The sequence below is a fragment of the Amblyraja radiata genome, chromosome 7 (assembly GCF_010909765.2).
Source record: "Amblyraja radiata isolate CabotCenter1 chromosome 7, sAmbRad1.1.pri, whole genome shotgun sequence".
In the NCBI taxonomy this organism is placed as follows: Eukaryota; Metazoa; Chordata; class Chondrichthyes; order Rajiformes; family Rajidae; genus Amblyraja; species Amblyraja radiata.
In genome coordinates, this window is record NC_045962.1 from 8,689,865 (window position 1) to 8,710,835 (window position 20,971).

General features: G+C 47.2%; 1 protein-coding gene across 5 annotated transcripts in view; it reads right to left on the bottom strand.

The window, feature by feature from the left end:
- Positions 1–11,262: 11,262 nt before the first annotated feature.
- The window catches only part of abcb11 (ATP binding cassette subfamily B member 11), an 83,502-nt gene continuing 73,793 nt past the window's right edge, over positions 11,263–20,971 (bottom strand). For all 5 annotated transcript variants that reach the window (XM_033023661.1, XM_033023662.1, XM_033023658.1 and 2 more), the window contains 4 exons: positions 19,912–20,109; positions 18,502–18,708; positions 15,732–15,878; positions 11,263–12,016 (listed from right to left, as the gene is read on the bottom strand). In XM_033023661.1, coding sequence (XP_032879552.1) covers positions 11,816–12,016; positions 15,732–15,878; positions 18,502–18,708; positions 19,912–20,109 — 753 coding nt within the window. In that variant the 3' untranslated portion in view covers positions 11,263–11,815. The remainder of the gene's footprint in view (positions 12,017–15,731; positions 15,879–18,501; positions 18,709–19,911; positions 20,110–20,971) is intronic.

Below are 20,971 nucleotides of genomic sequence, written 5' to 3' on the forward strand. Positions count from 1 at the left end.
GGCCCTTCAACCTATTCCATTCCGATCAAGATGCCCCCATCTACTTGCACATGATACACTAATCCCACCTGCCCACGTTTGGCCCATATCCCTCTAAACCTTTCCTGTCCATTAACCTCCTCTGGCGGCGTGTACCATATACCCACCACGTAAAAGAGTTTCCCCACAAGTTCCTATTAAATCTTTCCCCACTTCTTGAAACAAGAATTTCGTTGTCCTATCCGGGACACGACACATGACAATAAACTCTCTTGACTTGACCTGAGCTCTGGTTCTTGATTCCCCTACTCTGGGGTGAAAGATACTGTGCATTCTCTCCATCTATTCCCCTCATGGTTTTATACACCTCCATAAGATCACCCCTCCAGCCCCAGTCACAGCCAGAGCCTCCCCCCCCCCACATTGAGGGAGGCGGGACACTGGGCAGACAGGGAGAACCTGGAGCACCCAGGGCAGAGGGGTCACCCAGGGCAGAGGGGTCACCCAGGGCAGAGGGGTCACCCAGGGCAGAGGGGTCACCCAGGGCAGAGGGGTCACCCAGGGCAGAGGGGTCACCCAGGGCAGAGGGGTCACCCAGGTGGGTTACTCCCCCTCCAGCCTATTACCTCAACCCTGTCCCCACTGACCAGAGTGAGCCCAGCTCCCCCAGGTGGGGTGGGGCCGGGCCGGGCCCCCTCTCTCCCAGTCCCCCGGTCCCTTCCACCGTCTCTCTCCCTCAGTCAGTCTCCCGGTCCCTCTCTGTCTCTCTCTCTTTCTCCCGCCGCCACTGCACAAGATGGCGCCCGGGCGCCGCCATGCCCGGGGGAGGGGAGGACGGGCCCTGACCACCGGCTCCGTGAGCACCCACCGCGCCGCCCTCCCGTCCCGCTCACACCAACCCCCGCCTGTGTACTCTTGCTGCCACGTATAACGGGCCTGCTCGCTGCCAGCGGGTTTGGTGCACGAGGCGGCTGCAGGTAACCCGGGCTCCCCCTCCCCCGAGCCGGCTGTAAGCTCATCCGGTGGCCATGCTGTCCCCAGCCCGACTGCAGTACCGCGGGACCCCCGGGGGCGGCGCTGTCCTCTACCCCAGCGACTGCAGTACCGTGCTCCCCCGGGGGCGGCGCTATCACCCCCCCACCACTGACTGCAGTACCGCGGGACCCCCGGGGGCGGCACTGTCTCCCCCCCACCACTGACTGCAGCACCGCGGGACCCCTGGGGCGGCGCTGTCCTCTACCCCAGCAACTGCAGCACCGCGGCCTCCCGGGAGCGGCGCTGTGGAGGCCGGGAATGGATATTTATAATGTAAAGATAGATAGATTCATGATCAGTACAGATGTCATGGGTTATGGGGAGAAGGCAGGAGAATAGGGTTAGTAGGGAGGTATAGATTGATTTAATGGCAGAGTAGTTTCTGCACCTAGAATTTATGATTAAAGATAGTCCGAGGATCTCCGATGAGGTAGATAGTAGTTCAGCACCGCTCTCTGGTTGTGGTAGGATGGCTCAGTTGCCTGATAACACCCGGGAAGGAAATGTCCCTGAATCTGGAGGTGTGCGTGTTCACACTTCTGTACCTCTTGTCCGATGGGAGAGGGGAGAAGAGGGAGTGACCGGGGTGCGACTCGTCCTTGATTATGCTGCTGGCCTTGCAGAGGCAGCGTGAGGTGTAGATGGAGTCAATGGAAGGGAGTTTGGTTTGTGTGATGGTCTGGGCTGCGGGCAAAACTCAGCAATTTCATGCCATCTTGGATGGAGCTGTTCCCAAACCAAGTTGTGATGCATCCTGATAAAATGTTTTCTAGGGCAAATCTGTAGAAGTTGTTGGGGACATGCCAATCCGACTAAGCCTTCTGAGGAAGTAGAGGCATTGGTGTTCTCTCTTGGCCATTGCGTCGATATGTGTCTTTTCACCACGCTACAACTGTTACACAAAGTGTATTCTGATGCCATTTTCGGAAACCTGCCTTCAATATGCTATCTTTTCTTATATTTTTTGTTGATACTATGTTAGTCATGAACCCAATAAAATACTTGTCAACTTTTTTTGAAGGAATTTGGAATTGGACCCCTTTGTCACATTATTGTGTGTAGTATTGTAAAAAGACACACATGGATAGTCCGGGATATGTTACTGGTGATATCTACTTCTAGTAACTTGAAGTTTTCAACCATCTCTACTATGGTGCTGTCAATGCAGACTGGGGTATATGTTCCGACTTCCTGAAGCTCATCACTATCTCCTCTGTCTTGCTGACATTGAGAGAAAGGTTGTTGTCTCGACACCACGACACGAGCTTCTCAATCTCCTTCCTTTTGGGTAGGTGGCGTTTCGGCAGAGCGGCCATTTGGTGAGTTTGCTTTTAGGCGACACAGCCTTTCGGTTAGTTTGCTTTTAGGCGTCCCACCTTTTGCTTAGTTGCTTAGTACGGCTTCGTTTCCAGTCGGATATTTGGCTTCCACTTCTTTGCTTCGGTTTCTCGTCCGTCGGCGCCACGTCCACACACGCCAAAAACAAGACCTGTCAAAGGGCGGATGAGCTCCTAGCGAGCCAACGGCCGTCCGCACTTCAGTAGAAGTTGCGATCACTGTCGTACACAGCATTGCAAGGAATGATGGCACGGACTTGAAGGGCCGAGATGGCCTGTTTCCGTGCTGTAATTGTTATTTGGTTATATGGTTGTTAATGATGATGAAGCACACACACACCAAAATCCGATACTTCCAGCGGCGGATGTCCGCAGGATCTGGAGGACTGAGATGTGTGGTGCGTCCGTCACCGTTCCCGTTGGAAACTGGCACCACTGCGTCGCTAATACTTTCAACGATGATGAATTAATTAATGAATTCTTGATTGTATATTTATCAGTGCATTTATTGCATTTATGGGCCTGTTAAACTGCAGCAAGTAAGAATCTCTGTACTATTGCCTTCACATCTGGCCACTCTTGCCTCTTGGCTCCAGGTGACAGAACACAGAGGAGGATCGGGATGAAGAAGAGGCAGGTACTATCACAAGGCTTTAAAAACATTTAGACAGATGCATGGGTAGGATAGGCTGAGAGGGCTACGAGCCAAACACAGGTAGGTGGGACTAGTGTAGATTGGGGCATCTTGGTTGGCATAGTCAGGTTGGGCTGAAGGCCCTGTGACCAAGTTATAAGACTCTATAAGAGGAGAGTGCCTGGGATTGAACCTGTGGGGACCATGGAAGTGGTGATCTTTGATTCCACCCTCTCCCTTGAGCCTCACATCCGCCATGTCATTAAAACCTCCTTCTTTCATCTCCGCAACATCGCCAAACTCAGACCCTCTCTCACACCTCCCGCTGCTGAAAGACTCATCCATGCCTTTATCTCCTCCCGACTGGACTATTGCAACTCACTTCTCCTTGGCATCAGCTCCACCTACATCAACCGACTCCAACTGGACCAGAACGCAGCCGCCCGACTCATAACCCACACCAAATCCTGGCATCACATCACTCCAGTCCTCAAACAACTTCACTGGCTTCCCATCTCCCACCGGATCACCTACAAAACCCTGGTCCTCACCTACAAAGCCCTCCACCATCTGCCCCCCCCCCCCCCATATCTCACTGACCTCCTCTCCCCCTACCAACCCTCACGGTCCCTCAGATCCACATCAGCCGGTCTCCTCTCCATCCACAAGTCCAACCTCCGCAGTTTTGGGGACAGAGCCTTCTCCAGGGCAGCTCCCAGGCTCTGGAACTCCCTCCCCCAACTGATCCGCAATTCCGTGTCCCTCACCATCTTCCAGTCCCGCCTCAAGACCCATCTCTTCACCTCTGCCTATCCTTAGCCCCACGTCCCCGTCCCTTTTCATCTGTGCATGAATTGCCTCATATTGTGTTTTGATTTGAATTCTGTCTTTAATTTGTGTACTAGTCATGTCTCTACTATTTATTTCATTCCCCTTACATGTTTTTCCTCTACTTGCTAAATTTTTGTAAGGTATCCTTGAGACTCTTGAAAGGCGCCCATAAATAAAATGTATTATTATTATTATTATTATTATTAGTGTTGTTTTGTAATTTAGAGATACAGCACAGAAACAGGCCCTGCGGCCCACCGAGTCCACGCCGACCATCGATCACCCATTCCACTCTCTAAACACTGATGGGCAATTTACAGAGGGCCAATTAACCTACAAACCCGCACGTCTTTGGGACGTGTGAAGAAACCGGAGCACCAGGAGGAAACCCACGAGGTCACTGGGAGAACGTGCAAACTCCACACACAGACAGCCTCTGTAGTTAGGATCAAACCCAGTGTGTGGGGCAGCAACTCTGCCACTGTGCCGCAAATATTGTATCCGGCCCAAGACTGCATAAACCTTTGGCAAAAGGTGGGATAGTCATAAAATCAGAGAAATAAACACTGACAACTCGGCAAGTTTGGACAATGGTCTACTGTTTTTTATTTTAGATTCATAAAACTTTGACAAAACTGTCATTATTTGAGGTATTACTTGAGGTATGTTTGTAATTTGTTCTGTGTCATTGAAATGCTTCAAACAATTATCAACTGTCTTATATTTAATTCCAGTTAAGTTAGAAAGCGTTAGTTATAGAGAAACAAAACTGTATTTTACTGACTCATGCGAGCAGAACTCATTTATTGTGTTGCTAGATTTTTAAAGTTCTGACACAATGTACAAAGCAATTCTACTTAAAGATAAACAGACATTAAAAAAAATGTACAACATATGTTGCAGCATTTAACATCCATGGACTTTATGGAGAAGAAAACTGGAGTAGTGACAAGATTTGAAAGGGCATTTGAGCAAGGTGCATTTGAGTGGGAGAATGGGGTTAGGAAGGAGAGATAGATCAGCCATGATTGAATGGCAGAGTAGACTTGATGGGCCGAATGGCCTAATTCTGCCCCCGTCACTTATGGCCTTATGAAGTGGTTGAATAAAGATTGTGGATTTGCTTTGACGTTATTTAGCTGATGGGGGCTCCAGTCGTGACAAGTTTATAGTAAGCCCCTTTAGCCGCCATGAGATTCCCGTGAGATCCTTGTTCAATAATGATTCCTCGAGACATGACCGCAATGATATCCGAGTTCTGAATAGTCGACAGCCGGTGCGCGATGACAATACAAGTCCGTCCTTTCCTGGCTTCATCTAGAGCATCCTGGACAATCTAAACTCAAGAGAACACATTCAACTTTTCACAGACAACCTTTGCACCTTGTGAGTGGGAAGGAACTGCACATCTGGTTTGAACCGAAGATAGACACAAAAAGCTGGAGTAACTCAGCGGGCCAGGCAGCATCTCTGGAAAGAAGGAAAGGGTGACGTTTTGGGTCGAGACCCTTCTTCAGACGTCTGAATTCCTTTTTTTTAGCGATGCTGCCTGACCTGCTGAGTTACTTCAGCTTTTCGTGTCTATCTAGGATTTAGAGGGATATGGGCCGAACGCTGGCAAATGAGACTAGCATAGGTGGGGCATCATGCTTGGCATGGGCGAGTTGGGCCGAAGGGCCTGTTTCCATGCAGTATAATTAAAATATTAAATATTACACATTAAAATAATTCACTTTTGTACCTTAGTTGGCAAAACAACGCTGCGCATTGCTGACAAAAGCAGAGAAGGCCGTGGTGGAAGGATGTTATACTGGGGGAGGGCTGTGACCAGTGGAGTTACATAGATAGACACATAGACAATAGGTGCAGGAGGAGGCCATTCGGCCCTTCGAGCCAGCACCGCCATTCATTGTGATCATGGCTGATCGTCCCCTATCAATAACCCGTGCCTGCCTTCTCCCCATATCCCTTGACTCCACTAGCCCTTATAGCTCTATCTAACTCTCTCTTAAATCCATCCAGCGACTTGTCCTCCACTGCCCTCTGTGGCAGGGAATTTCACAAATTCACAACTCTCTGGGTGAAAACGTTTTTTTCTCACCTCAGTCTTAAATGGCCTCCCCTTTATTCTAAGACTGTGACCCCTGGTTCTGGACTCGCCCAACATTTTATATGTTTCTATAAAATCCCCCCTCACCTTCTAAACTCCAGTGAATACAAGCCTCGTCTTTTCAATCTTTCCTCATATGACAGTCCCGCCAACCCAGGGATCAATCTCGTGAACCTACGCTGCACTGCCTCATAGCAAGGATGTCCTTCCTCAAATTCGGAGACTAAAACTGTACACAATACTCCAGATGTGGTCTTACCAGAGCCCTATACAACTGCAGAAGAACCTCTCTACTCCTATACTGAAATCCTCTTGTTATGAAGGCCCACATTCCATTAGCTTTCTTCACTGCCTGCTGTACCTGCACGCCAACTTTCAATAAAGCCAAGCTCTGCAGGGATCTGTGCTGAGATCTCTACCATTTGTAATATATATTAATAACTCGCACAAAAACACAGTCGGGGTTGGTTAGTAAGTTTGCAGATGACACAAAGATTGCTGGGTTCGCCGACTGTGAGGAAGGCTGTCAAAGTTTACCAAGAACCAGGGAACATAGGTTTAAGGTGAGCGGGAATGAGATTTAATAGGAACCCGAGGGGTAACGTTTTCACACAGAAGGTGGTGGGTGTATGGAATGTGCTGCCAGAAGAGGTAGTTGAGGCTGGGACTATTTTGAAAGATTGGTTTAGAGGAATTTAGGCCATTTTTTTAGGGAATTTAGGTCCTTCTTCAATTGTACAGGGCCCTAGTGAGACCACACCTGGAGTATTGTGTGCAGGTTTGGTCCCCTAATTTGAGGAAGGACATTCTTGCTATTGAGGGAGTGCAGCGTAGGTTCACAAGGTCAATTCCCGGGATGGCGGGACTGTCATATGCTGAGAGAATGGAGCAGCTGGGCTTGTACACTCTGGAGTTTAGAAGGATGAGAGGAGATCTCTTTGAAACATATAAGATTGTTAAGGACTTGGACACGCTAGAGGCAGGAAACATGTTCCCAATGTTGGGGGAGTCCAGAACCAGGGGCCACAGTTTAAGAATAAGGAGTAAGCCATTTAGAACGGAGACGAGGAAACACTTTGTTTCACAGAGAGTGGTGAGTCTGTAGAATTCTCTGCCTCAGAGGGCGGTGGAGGCAGGTTCTCTGGATGCTTTCATAAATAACAGATATAAATTAGATAACTTCAAGACCAAAAGTCAAAAACTTTTTTCATGACAGACAAAACTTCATCATTTTAAACACCAATTAGGACACCAAAAATGTGACATAAAAACGCTGCCACATTTAATCATGAATATTTAATTCATAAATAAACTTCATATGGCCCCTCATACATATACATTTTGATAATGATCGAGGGAAAGATGATCGAGTTTGATAATGATCGAGTTTGATAATGATCGGTGTTGGCTCAAAGGGCTGAATGGCCTCCTGCACCTATTTTCTATATTTTCTATGAAATATCTTCATCAATACCAGGAGATAAATACAGTAACATAAAGGTAGTACAGATCCCGTAACGGTCGTTGTGCTTGATGTCCATTGTCACAACGACCATTATCGGGGTCTGTACGTCCGTAAGTTAAACTACGGAGGCTCCAAACCTCTAATGCTTTTCCCAAACCCCAATGATGTATCCTATGGTAGTAGCGATTTTTGGGCGAGTTAATTATTTTTTCTTATTTTCCAATTTAATATATTAAAAACATGGTGGTGTCAATAACGTAACGACCGTTTACGAGATATTTTCCGACTTTTATAAACCAATTTAAAAAAAATTGTTGGGACATAAATTGGTCATCAAAACGAAGAAACCGAGCCAATCTTCAATTTGGCAACACACTGTCTCTCGTTTACCTTTCGTACGGACCAAGTCGCTAACTTCATTCCTTCGTATCAACTTCGGGAAGCTCCGCAACGACCGTTACGGAGACATTTTACTTACTAAAAAATCAGCCCAAATCAAACGTTCTGACGAATCATCGGCCATCGATATTGCTCAAATCCAGAAGGTAATGTACCATTTAGATCACTTTGGTGAAAATGTTTGGATTTCGTTAATAATGTAACGTTCGTTTTCTGGGACACCAAACCTTTTAGTGTCCACCGCAACGTACGTTTGTGTGCATGATGTGTAACGCACGTTGCGGTATCCACTCAGACAGATGCAGTATTCTACTACATGATCAGGTGAATGAAGTGGAAACGGTGTTTGCAATTTTAATGTTCCATGTGGTATTCAGATTCAGATTCAGAATCAGATTCAGATTCACATTTATTGTCACATGCACCAATTAAGGTACAGTGATATGTAAGTTACTATGCAACCATATAATTAAAAGAACGCAACACAACAAAAAAACGATAGAACTTAACATAGACATCCACCAGAGTGATCACTGTGATGGAAGGCAATAAAGTTCAGTCAGTCCTCCTTTTGTTCTCCCGTATTTGGGGCCTTGACCCTCCGTAGTCGCCACTATGGACGGCCCGATGTACAGGCCCTCTCGTCGGGATGATCGAAGCTCCGACGTCGGGATGGATGGAACACACTTGGAGTGCTCGAATCGGCCACTTTCTTACTGGATACCGCGGCTTCTCGATGTTATAGGCCACAGGAAGGCTAGCAGTCGGAGCTCTTCTCCGGCGATCCCCGGCAAGGGATCCCTGGCTGGTAAAGTCCGCTCCACACCCGCAGCTAGAAGCTCCGCAGACCGTGGCTTCACGATGTTAAAATCAGCAGGCCGGCGGTCGGAGCCTTTCTTCTGGCTCCACGATGGAAGTCCGCGCCTGCTGCTGAAGCTCTGGGCCGGTCTCCAGGAAAGGCCGCTCTAATCCCAGTTGTCACTGGTGGACACCACGCTACAACTGTTACACAAAGTGTATTCTGATGCCATTTTCGGAAACCTGCCTTCAATATGCTATCTTTTCTTATATTTTTTGTTGATACTATGTTAGTCATGAACCCAATAAAATACTTGTCAACTTTTTTGAAGGAATTTGGAATTGGACCCCTTTGTCACATTATTGTGTGTAGTATTGTAAAAATACACATGTGGATAGTCCAGGATAAGTTACTGGTGATATCTACTTCTAGTAACTTGAAGTTTTCAACCATCTCTACTATGGTGCTGTCAATGTAGACTGGGGTATATGTTCCGACTTCCTGAAGTCCATCACTATCTCCTTTGTCATGCTGAGAGAAAGGTTGTTGTCTCGACACCACGACACGAGCTTCTCAATCTCCTTCCTTTTGGGTAGTTGGCGTTTCGGCAGAGCGGCCATTCGGTGAGTTTGCTTTTAGGCGACACAGCCTTTCGGTTAGTTTGCTTTTAGGCGTCCCACCTTTTGCTTAGTTGCTTAGTACGGTTTCATTTCCAGTCGGATATTTGGCTTCCACTTCTTTGCTTCGGTTTCTCGTCCGTCGGCGCCACGTCCACACCCGCCAAAAACAAGACCTGTCAAAGGGCGGATGAGCTCCTAGCGAGCCAACGGCCATCCACACTTCAGTAGAAGTTGCGATCACTGTCGTACACAGCATTGTAAGGAATGATGGCACGGACTTGAAGGGCCGAATGGCCTGTTTCCGTGCTGTAATTGTTATATGGTTGTTAATGATGATGAAGCACACACACTAAAATCCGATACTTCCAGCGGCGGATGTCCGCAGGAACTGGAGGACGGAGATGTGTGGTGTGTCTGTCACCGTTCCCGGTGTGAAACTAGCACCACTGCGTCGCTAATACTTTCAACGATGATGAATTAATTAATGAATTCTTGATTGTATATTTATCAGTGCATTTATTACGTTTATGGGCCTGTTAAACTGCAGCAAGTAAGAATCTCTGTACTATTGCCTTCACATCTGGTCACTAAACTCTCTTGCCTCTTGGCTCCAGGTGACAGAACACAGAGGAGGATCGGGATGAGGAAGAGGCAGGTACTATCACAAGGCTTTAAAAACATTTAGACAGATGCATGGGTAGGATCGGCTGAGAGGGCTACGAGCCAAACACAGGTAGGTGGGACTAGTGTAGATTGGGGCATCTTGGTTGGCATAGTCAGGTTGGGCTGAAGGCCCTGTGACCAAGTTATAAGACTCTATAAGAGGAGAGTGCCTGGGATTGAACCTGTGGGGACCATGGAAGTGGTGATCTTTGATTCCACCCTCTCCCTTGAGCCTCACATCCGCCATGTCATTAAAACCTCCTTCTTTCATCTCCGCAACATCGCCAAACTCAGACCCTCTCTCACACCTCCCGCTGCTGAAAGACTCATCCATGCCTTCATCTCCTCCCGACTGGACTATTGCAGCTCACTTCTCCTTGGCATCAGCTCCACCTACATCAACCGACTCCAACTGGACCAGAACGCAGCCGCCCGACTCATCACCCACACCAAATCCTGGCATCACATCACTCCAGTCCTCAAACAACTTCACTGGCTTCCCATCTCCCACCGGATCACCTACAAAATCCTGATCCTCACCTACAAAGCCCTCCACCATCTGGCCCCCCCATATCTCACTGACTTCCTCTCCCCCTACCAACCCTCACGGTCCCTCAGATCCACATCAGCCGGTCTCCTCTCCATCCACAAATCCAACCTCCGCAGTTTTGGGGACAGAGCCTTCTCCAGGGCAGCTCCCAGGCTCTGGAACTCCATCCCCCAACTGATCCGCAATTCCGTGTCCCTCACCATCTTCCAGTCCCGCCTCAAGACCCATCTCTTCACCTCTGCCTATCCTTAGCCCCACGTCCCCCTCCCTTTTCATCTGTGCATGAATTGCCTCATATTGTGTTTTGAATTGAATTCTGTCTTTAATTTGTGTACTAGTCATGTCTCTACTATTTATTTCATTCCCCTTACATGTTTTTCCTCTACTTGCTAAATTTTTGTAAGGTGTCCTTGAGACTCTTGAAAGGCGCCCATAAATAAAATGTATTATTATTATTATTATTAGTGTTGTTTTGTTATTTAGAGATACAGCACAGAAACAGGCCCTGCGGCCCACCGAGTCCATGCCGACCATCGATCACCCATTCCACTCTCTACACACTGATGGGCAATTTACAGAGGGCCAATTAACCTACAAACCCGCACGTCTTTGGGACGTGTGAAGAAACCGGAGCACCAGGAGGAAACCCACGAGGTCACTGGGAGAACGTGCAAACTCCACACACAGACAGCCTCTGTAGTTAGGATCAAACCCAGTGTGTGGGGAAGCAACTCTGCCACTGTGCCGCAAATATTGTATCCGGCCCAAGACTGCATAAACCTTTGGCAAAAGGTGGGATAGTCATAAAATCAGAGACATAAACACTGACAACTCGGCAAGTTTGGACAATGGTCTACTGTTTTTTATTTTAGATTCATAAAACTTTGACAAAACTGTCATTATTTGAGGTATTACTTGAGGTATGTTTGTAATTTGTTCTGTGTCATTGAAATGCTTCAAACAATTATCAACTGTCTTATATTTAATTCCAGTTAAGTTAGAAAGCGTTAGTTATAGAGAAACAAAACTGTATTTTACTGACTCATGCGAGCAGAACTCATTTATTGTGTTGCTAGATTTTTAAAGTTCTGACACAATGTACAAAGCAATTCTACTTAAAGATAAACAGACATTAAAAAAAATGTACAACATATGTTGCAGCATTTAACATCCATGGACTTTATGGAGAAGAAAACTGGAGTAGTGACAAGATTTGAAAGGGCATTTGAGCAAGGTGCATTTGAGTGGGAGAATGGGGTTAGGAAGGAGAGATAGATCAGCCATGATTGAATGGCAGAGTAGACTTGATGGGCCGAATGGCCTAATTCTGCCCCCGTCACTTATGGTCTTATGAAGTGGTTGAATAAAGATTGTGGATTTGCTTTGACGTTATTTAGCTGATGGGGGCTCCAGTCGTGACAAGTTTATAGTAAGCCCCTTTAGCCGCCATGAGATTCCCGTGAGATCCTTGTTCAATAACGATTCCTCGAGACATGACTGCAATGATATCCGAGTTCTGAATAGTCGACAGCCGGTGCGCGATGACAATACAAGTCCGTCCTTTCCTGGCTTCATCTAGAGCATCCTGGACAATCTAAACTCAAGAGAACACATTCAACTTTTCACAGACAACCTTTGCACCTTGTGAGTGGGAAGGAACTGCACATCTGGTTTGAACCGAAGATAGACACAAAAAGCTGGAGTAACTCAGCGGGCCAGGCAGCATCTCTGGAAAGAAGGAAAGGGTGACGTTTTGGGTCGAGACCCTTCTTCAGACGTCTGAATTCCTTTTTTCCAGCGATGCTGCCTGACCTGCTGAGTTACTCCAGCTTTTCGTGTCTATCTAGGATTTAGAGGGATATGGGCCGAACGCTGGCAAATGGGACTAGCATAGATGGGGCATCATGCTTGGCATGGGCGAGTTGGGCCGAAGGGCCTGTTTCCATGCAGTATGATTAAAATATTAAATATTACACGTTAAAATAATTCACTTTTGTACCTTAGTTGGCAATACAACGCTGTGCATTGCTGACAAAGGCAGAGAAGGCCGTGGTGGAAGGATGTTATACTGGGGGAGGGCTGTGACCAGTGGAGTTACATAGATGGACACATAGACAATAGGTGCAGGAGGAGGCCATTCGGCCCTTCGAGCCAGCGCCGCCATTCATTGTGATCATGGCTGATCGTCCCCTAACAATAACCCTTGCCTGCCTTCTCCCCATATCCCTTGACTCCACTAGCCCTTATAGCTCTATCTAACTCTCTCTTAAATCCATCCAGTGACTTGTCCTCCACTGCCCTCTGTGGCAGGGAATTTCACAAATTCACAACTGTGGGTGAAAACGTTTTTTCTCACCTCAGTCTTAAATGGCCTCCCCTTTATTCTAAGACTGTGGCCCCTGGTTCTGGACTCGCCCAACATTGGGAACATTTCTCCTGCATCTAGCTTGTCCAGTCCTTCTATAATTTTATATGTTTCTATAAAATCCCCCCTCACCTTCTAAACTCCAGTGAATACAAGCCTAGTCTTTTCAATCTTTCCTCATATGACAGTCCCGCCAACCCAGGGGTCAATCTCGTGAACCTACGCTGCACTGCCTCATAGCAAGGATGTCCTTCCTCAAATTCGGAGACTAAAACTGTACACAATACTCCAGATGTGGTCTTACCAGAGCCCTTTACAACTGCAGAAGAACCTCTCTACTCCTATACTGAAATCCTCTTGTTATGAAGGCCCACATTCCATTAGCTTTCTTCACTGCCTGCTGTACCTGCACGCCAACTTTCAATAAAGTCAAGCTCTGCAGGGATCTGTGCTGGGATCTCTACCATTTGTAATATATATTAATAACTCGCACAAAAACACAGTCGGGGTTGGTTAGTAAGTTTGCAGATGACACAAAGATTGCTGGGTTCGCCGACTGTGAGGAAGGCTGTCAAAGTTTACCAAGAACCAGGGAACATAGGTTTAAGGCGAGCGGGAATGAGATTTAATAGGAACCCGAGGGGTAACGTTTTCACACAGAAGGTGTATGGAATGTGCTGCCAGAGGAGGTAGTTGAGGCTGGAACTATAACAACATTTAATGATTTTGAAGGATTGGTTTAGAGGAATTTAGGCTATTTTTTTAGGGAATTTAGGTCCTTCTGCAGTTGTACAGGGCCCTAGTGAGACCACACCTGGAGTATTGTGTGCAGTTTTGGTCCCCTAATTTGAGGAAGGACATTCTTGCTATTGAGGGAGTGCAGCGTAGGTTCACAAGGTCAATTCCCGGGATGGCGGGACTGTCATATGCTGAGAGAATGGAGCAGCTGGGCTTGTACACTGGAGTTTAGAAGGATGAGAGGATATCTCATTGAAACATATAAGATTGTTAAGGACTTGGACACGCTAGAGGCAGGAAACATGTTCCCAATGTTGGGGGAGTCCAGAACCAGGGGCCACAGTTTAAGAATAAGGAATAAGCCATTTAGAACGGAGACGAGGAAACACTTTTTTTCACAGAGAGTGGTGAGTCTGTGGAATTCTCTGCCTCAGAGGGCGGTGGAGGCAGGTTCTCTGGATGCTTTCAAGAGAGAGCTAGATAGGGCTCTTAAAAATAGCGGAGTCAGGGGATATGGGGAGAAGGCAGGAACGGGGTACTGATTGGGGATGATCAGCCATGATCACATTGAATGGCGGTGCTGGCTCGAAGGGCCAAATGGCCTACTCCTGCACCTATTGTCTATTGTCTATTGTCTATAACTGCGGGCAAATGCGACAGGGTTAGATGGGGTATCATGGAGGAGTGGGGCCAACTCTAACTCTGCAGAAGGGTGACTCTAACTCTGCACCAAGCAATGTGTATTTACAGTAGGGGTCCCAGGAAAGGGGAGTCACACAAGGAGAATGAAAATTAAATGGTCAAAAGGTGTGAGTGTGGAGAAGATCACATTTCGAGGAACGTATTTTCGACGATAGATGGTTTAAAGATAAAAGATGTAGTTAGAGTTTTATAGACCCATTATACTGAAGAAGGGTCTCGACCCGAGATGCCTGCTCCTTCTCTCCATAGATGCTGCCTCACCCGCTGAGTTCCTCCAGCATTTGTGTCTACCATAGTTATAGTTTTTGATCAGTTTAGAGATACAGCGCGGAAATAGGGCCCTGCGGCCCACCAAGTCTGCGCCAACTTGAGATCCCCGCACACTAACACTGTCCTACGAACACTAGGGACAATTTACAATCTTTACTGAAGCCAATTAACCTACAAATCTGTACGTTTTGGAATGTGGGAGGAAACCAGAACACCCGGAGAAAACCCACGCGGGTCACGGGGAGAATGTACAAACTCTGTACAGACAGCACCTGTAGTCAGGATTGAACCCAGATCTTTGCCTCTGGGAGGCAGCAACTCTACCGCTAGGTCACCGTGCCGTTCCAAATCATATAACTCTTCGTTCTTTTGTACATATTGTTACCTTGGTCCTTGTGGTATATTGCCTGATAGTTTCAACCCTAGTGAATCTTGCCCCTCTCACATTAAACACATAGAAACATAGAAAATAGGTGCAGGAGTAGGCCATTCGGCCCTTCGAGCCTGCACCGCCATTCAATATGATCATGGCTGATCATCCAACACAATATCCTGAACCTGCCTTCTCTCCATACCCCCTGATCTCTTTAGCCACAAGGGCCACATCTAACTCCCTCTTAAATATAGCCAATGAACTGGCCTCAACTGCATTCTGTGGCAGAGAATTCCAGAGATTCACCACTCTCTGTGTGAAAAATGTTTTTCTCATCTCAGTCCTAAAAGACTTCCCCTTTATCCTTAAACTGTGACCCCTTGTTCTGGACTTCCCCAACATCGGGAACAATCTTCCTGCATCTAGCATGTCCAACCCCTTAAGAATTTAGTTAGTTTCTATAAGATCCCCCCTCAACCTTCTAAATTCTAGCGAGTACAAGCCGAGTCTATCCAGTCTTTCTTCAGATGAAAGTCCTGCCATCCCAGGAATCAGTCTGGTGAACCTTCTCTGTACTCCCTCTATGGCAAGAATGTCCTTCCTCAGATTAGGAGACCAAAACTGTACGCAATACTCCAGGTCTGGTCTCACCAAGACCCTGTACAACTGCAGTAGAACCTCCCTGCACCTATAATCAAATCCTTTTGCTATGAATGCTAACATACCATTCGCTTTCTTCACTGCCTGCTGCACCTGCATGCCTACTTTCAATGACTGGTTGTCCTTTTGTTTTTGATGCCCCTACCCTGGGTAAAAGGGGAACCCTTTACCCAACCAACTCGCTACTTTGTTTGCCAGTACCTTTTCACTCTCTGTATCGAGCGCAGACGTGGCCTCATCCAGGAGCAGGATCTTTGGGTCACGGACGATGGCTCGTGCGATGGCAATACGCTGCTTCTGCCCACGGGACAACTGCGAGCCCTGGGCCCCAACCCTGGTGCCGTATTTCTAAGAGAGAGAGAGAGAGGACGACAGAACCTCATGGTCAGCAAAACACAATGAACATGCAAACTCCACATAGAAGGAGGAACCCGGCAGGTCAGGCAGCATCTGTGGAGGGAATGGACAGGTGGCGGTTCAGGTCTGGACCCTTCTTCAGACTGGAAGAGTACTGAGTAGGGGGGAGAAAGCAGGAAATGAGAGGTGGGGGCGGGACAAAGCCTGGCGAGTGATGGGTGGATACAGGTGATCGGTGGAGTAAGTGACAAAGGCTGGAGGTGAAAAGGAGACAAAATGGTGTCAGGTAAGGAGAGAAGAGGAGGAGTGAAAGGTAAAGCCGGAGGGAGGGATGTGGGTGGATGGGGACAGAGGGTAGAGGGGAAAGACGTGGGATAAGAGGGAAATGGGAGCTGTTAAAGAGAGGGGGAGCACTTCAAAGTCACTTGTCCATTCGCTCCACTGATGCTGCCTGACTTGTTGACTCCTTCCAGTACTTTGTGTTGAAGTAGACCCAACCATTGACTATGAATTGCTCTCCGATGCGCAATAGATGAGCCTGAGTCCATTCCAGCCCAAGACCCGAACAGGTTTGTCTGACCCGCTGAGTTACTCCAACGCTTTGTGTCCTTTTGTGTAAACCAACACCTGCAATTCCTTGCTTCTACATGTTGCCACACAAGTACATTTCACTGAGTTCAACAATAACCAGAGGGCACACAGCCTCAGAATAAAAGGGCGTAACTTTGGAAATAGGTGAGGAGGAATTTCTTTAGCCAGAGGGTGGTGAATCTGTGGAATTCATTGCCACAGATGGCGCTGGAGGCCAAGTCATTGGGTATTTTTAAAGTGGAGATTGACGGATTCTTGATTAATACGGGTGTCAGGAGTTTATGTGTAGAAGGCAGGAGAATGGGCTTGAGAGGGAAAGATAGATCAGCCATGATTGAATGGCAGAGTAGACTCGATGGAATGGCCTAATTCTGCTCCTATGACTTATGAACATATGAAATGTGTGTATATTAACACGAGCCTGGTGCATCAAGTAATGGAAGATTATTGTAAAAGCGACAACACAAATTCACAAGGGCGTACCGATGTGATCTGAAACTTGTGGAGGTGTTACATCAGTGAAATATGCTCCTTTCTGAAACGGTTAGGAGTTGGCAGGCGATTTGATGGGCCGAATGGCCTAATTCTGCTCCTATCACTTATGATAGGAGCAGAATTATGTTAGTTCAGAATCACTGAGGCGCATCATTGCTCTGTAATGTAAGTACGGCCTGGATCAGTTGTCTACACTCTGGTCCCTGAATGCGGTCCCAGAGACAAGGGCACAGAATTCCCGACCAACTCCCACTGAGGATGGCGGCACTGTTTCTCGGTTGGGAGTGGAAAGAAAATCCCGTCTGCTCATTAAAGTCAATTCAATCCACAGCCTTCTTATTGGGGTAGGTACATTTATTTATTTAATTTAGTTTAGTTTGGGTTAGTTTGGGTTAGTTTAGTTGGCTTGGGTTTAGTTTAGTTTAGTTTAGATGAGTTTAGTTTAGATTAGTTTAGGTTAAAATCAAAGATAAACACAAAATGCTGGTGTAACTCAGCGGGACAGACATCATCTCTGGAGAGAAGGAATGTGTGACGTTTTGGTTCGAGACCTTAGTTTAGTTCGGGTTGGTTTAGTTTAGTTTAGTTTAGTTTAGAAATACAGAGCTTTTCGCTGCACCTCTGTACGTGGCAGTAATCAAAACTAAACACACAGGCTCTTCGGCCCACCAAACCCTCGCCAACCATCGATCACCCGTTCACACTAGTTCTATGTTATCCCACTTTCTCATCCACTCCCTACACACTAGGGGTAATTTAGAGAGGGCCAATTATCCTACAAACCTGCCCGTCTTTGGGATGTGGGAGGAAACCACGCGGTCACAGAGAGAACATACAAACTCCACACACATCAGGATCGAACCTGGGTCCCTCGCACTGCAAGACAACAGCTCTCCCCACTGCACCACTGTGCCACGCTTAACATTGGTGTACTAACAGGCAGGTGGGCCAAGTATAGCTGGGACATGTTGGCCGGTGTGGGTAAGTTGGGCCTGTTTCCACACTGTATCACTCTATGACTATAACCATGCAGCAAAAATGCCGTAAGCTACTTGCAGTAATAGACACAAAGTTCTGAAGTAACTCAGTGGCTGGGGTGGCTTCTCTCGACTTTCTTCAGATTCCATCCATGTTCTCCAGAGATGCTGCTTGACCCGCTGAGTTACCCCTGCATTTTGTGTCAATGGTGTAAACTTCCATCTGCAGTTCCTTTTTTTATTGCAGTACCAATACCTTCCCTTTTGACTTTAGACTTTAAAGATACAACAGCCCACTGAGTCCACGCCGACCAGCGATCACCCCATACTCTAGCATATCCGACACACCAGGGACAATTTACAGAAGCCAATTAACCTACAAACCTATGCGTCTTTGGAGTGTGGGAGGAAACCAGAGCACCCGGGGAAAACCCACGCAGGTCACGGGGAGAACGTACAAACTCCCAAGATTTTCAGCTGCCTTTGCAACTTGCAAGATAATAAAGTATTTCCTGCTTCCCCGTTGAGGTGTGGAATGGAAGTAGCCATACCTCTGGCAGGGACATGACAAAGTCGTGGAGCTGAGCCTTCTTTGCTGCAGCGATCACCTCGTCCATGCTGACCTGCCGGCTGTTGTCACCGTATTTAATATTCTCCTCGATGCTGCTGTCAAACAACACCGGCTCCTGAGAAACAATCCCAATCTTCGATCGCAAGAACGCCGTGTTTATGTTTTTTGTGCTGCGGCCATCGATGATCTGGAATTAATACAACAGAAAAGAGTTTTAATTTAGTGCAGTTTAGTGCAATTTAGATTAGTGCAATTTAGTTTAGTTGAGTTTACTTTAGTTTACTTTAGTTTAGTTTAGTTTAGTTTAGTTTGGTTTTAGTGCAGTTTGGTTTAGTTTAGTTTAGTTTAGTGCAGCTTAGTTTAGTGCAGTTTGGCTTGGTTTAGTTTGGTTTAGCACAGTTTAGTTTAGTTTGGTTTAGCGCAGTTTAGTTTAGTTTAGTTTAGTTTGGTGTAGTTTAGTGCAGTTCGGTTTGGTTTGGTTTGGTTTAGTTTATTGCAGTTTAGTTTAGTTTGGTTTAGCTTAGTTTATTGCAGTTTATTGCAGTTTAGCTTAGATTAGTTTAGTTTAGTTTAGTTTATTGCAGTTAAGTTTAGTTTAGTTTGGTTTAGTGCAGTTTAGTTTAGTTTATTGTCACGTGTACCAATGTTCAATGAAAAGCTTGTGTTTGCCTGCCAGCCAGTCAGTGGATAGACTATACATGATTACCATCGATTAAAGATAGTGCAAGGGTCACCAATGAGGTAGATGGAAGGTCAGGACCGCTCTCTAGTTGGTGATAGGATGGTTCAGTTACCTGATAACAGCTGGGAAGAAAGATCAGGCAACTGAACTGTACTATCACCAACTAGCGAACAGTCCTGACCACCTATCCACCTCATTGGTGACCCTTGGACTATCTACAATCGGACTTTACTGGACTTTATATTGCACTAAACCATATTCCTTTTATCCTGTATCTGTACACTGTGGACGGCTCGGTTGTAGCCATGTGCAATCTTTCCGATGACTGGATAGCACGCAACAGAAAACTTTTCACTGTACCTCGATACACGTGCCAATAACATTAAACTACGAGATTGTGGTGGCGGAAGGGGGTTTGTGCGAGTATTTACACGTGGGGAGGGGTGGTGGGGTTAGGGGAGTAAGGGAGTATTTATGAGTGGGACGAGGGGGGGTTGGTGGTATGGGGAGGAGGGGTGTGGGGCATGGGAGGAGGGGGAGGGGTGTGGGGCAGGGGAGGAGGGGTGTGGGGCAGGGGAGGAGGGGGAGGGGGTGTGGGGCAGGGGGGGAGGGGTGTGGGGCAGAGGAGGAGGGGTGTGGGGCAGGGGAGGAGGGGGAGGGGTGTGGGGCATGGGAGGAGGGGTGTGGGGCAGGGGACGGACCACTCACCACTCGTCCCTGGTTCGGGTCGTAGAAGCGCTCCAGTAACTGCACACTGGTGCTCTTCCCACAGCCGCTGCTGCCGACAAAGGCCAGGGTCTGTCCGGGCATCACAGACACCGAGAGCCCGTTCAGTACCTGGAAATCTGGCCGAGTGGGGTAGGTGAACGTGCACTCCACAAACTTAATGTCTCCTCTGAAGTTGCTCTGGTGAAAGAAGGCAGAAAGTTATTTTTGTCAATTTATAATTGTCACTTGTACCGAGGTACAGTGAAAAGCTTAGTTATGCATGCTATCCATTTAGACTTTAGAGATACAGTGTGGGTACAGGCTCTTCGGCCCACTGAGGCCGCACCAACCAGCGAGCACTAGCACTATCCTGCACACTGGCGACTATTTACAATTTTACCAAGACAATTAACCCACAAACCTGTACGTCTTTGGAGTGTGGGAGGAAAGCAGAGCACCTGGAGAAAACCCACGCAGATCACGGGGAGAATGTACAAACTCTGCACAGACAGCACCCGTAGTCAGGATCAAACAAAGCTGGGTGGCAGTGTGAACTGTGAGGAGGATGCTATGAGAATGCAGGATGACTTGGACAGGTTGGGGGATTGGGCAGATGCATGGCAGATGAAGTTTAATGTGGATAAAGTGAGGTTATCCACTTTGGTAGCAAAAACAGGAAGGCAGATTACTATCTAAATGGCGTCAAGTTGGGAAAAGGGGAAGTACAACGGGATCTGGGGGTCCTTGTACATCAGTCTATGAAAGTAAGCAGCAGGCAGTGAAGAAAGCGAATGGCATGTTGGCCTTCATAACAAGAGGAATCGAATATAGGAGCAAATAAGTCCTTCTGCAGTTGTACAGAGCCCTAGTGAGACCACACCTGGAGTATGTGTGCAGTTTTGGTCCCCTAATTTGAGGAAGGACATTTGTGCTATTGAGGGAGTGCAGCGTAGGTTTACAAGGTTAATACCCGGGATGGCGGGACTGTCATATGCTGAGAGAATGGAGCGGCTGGGCTTGTACACTCTGGAGTTTAGAAGGATGAGAGGAGATCTCATTG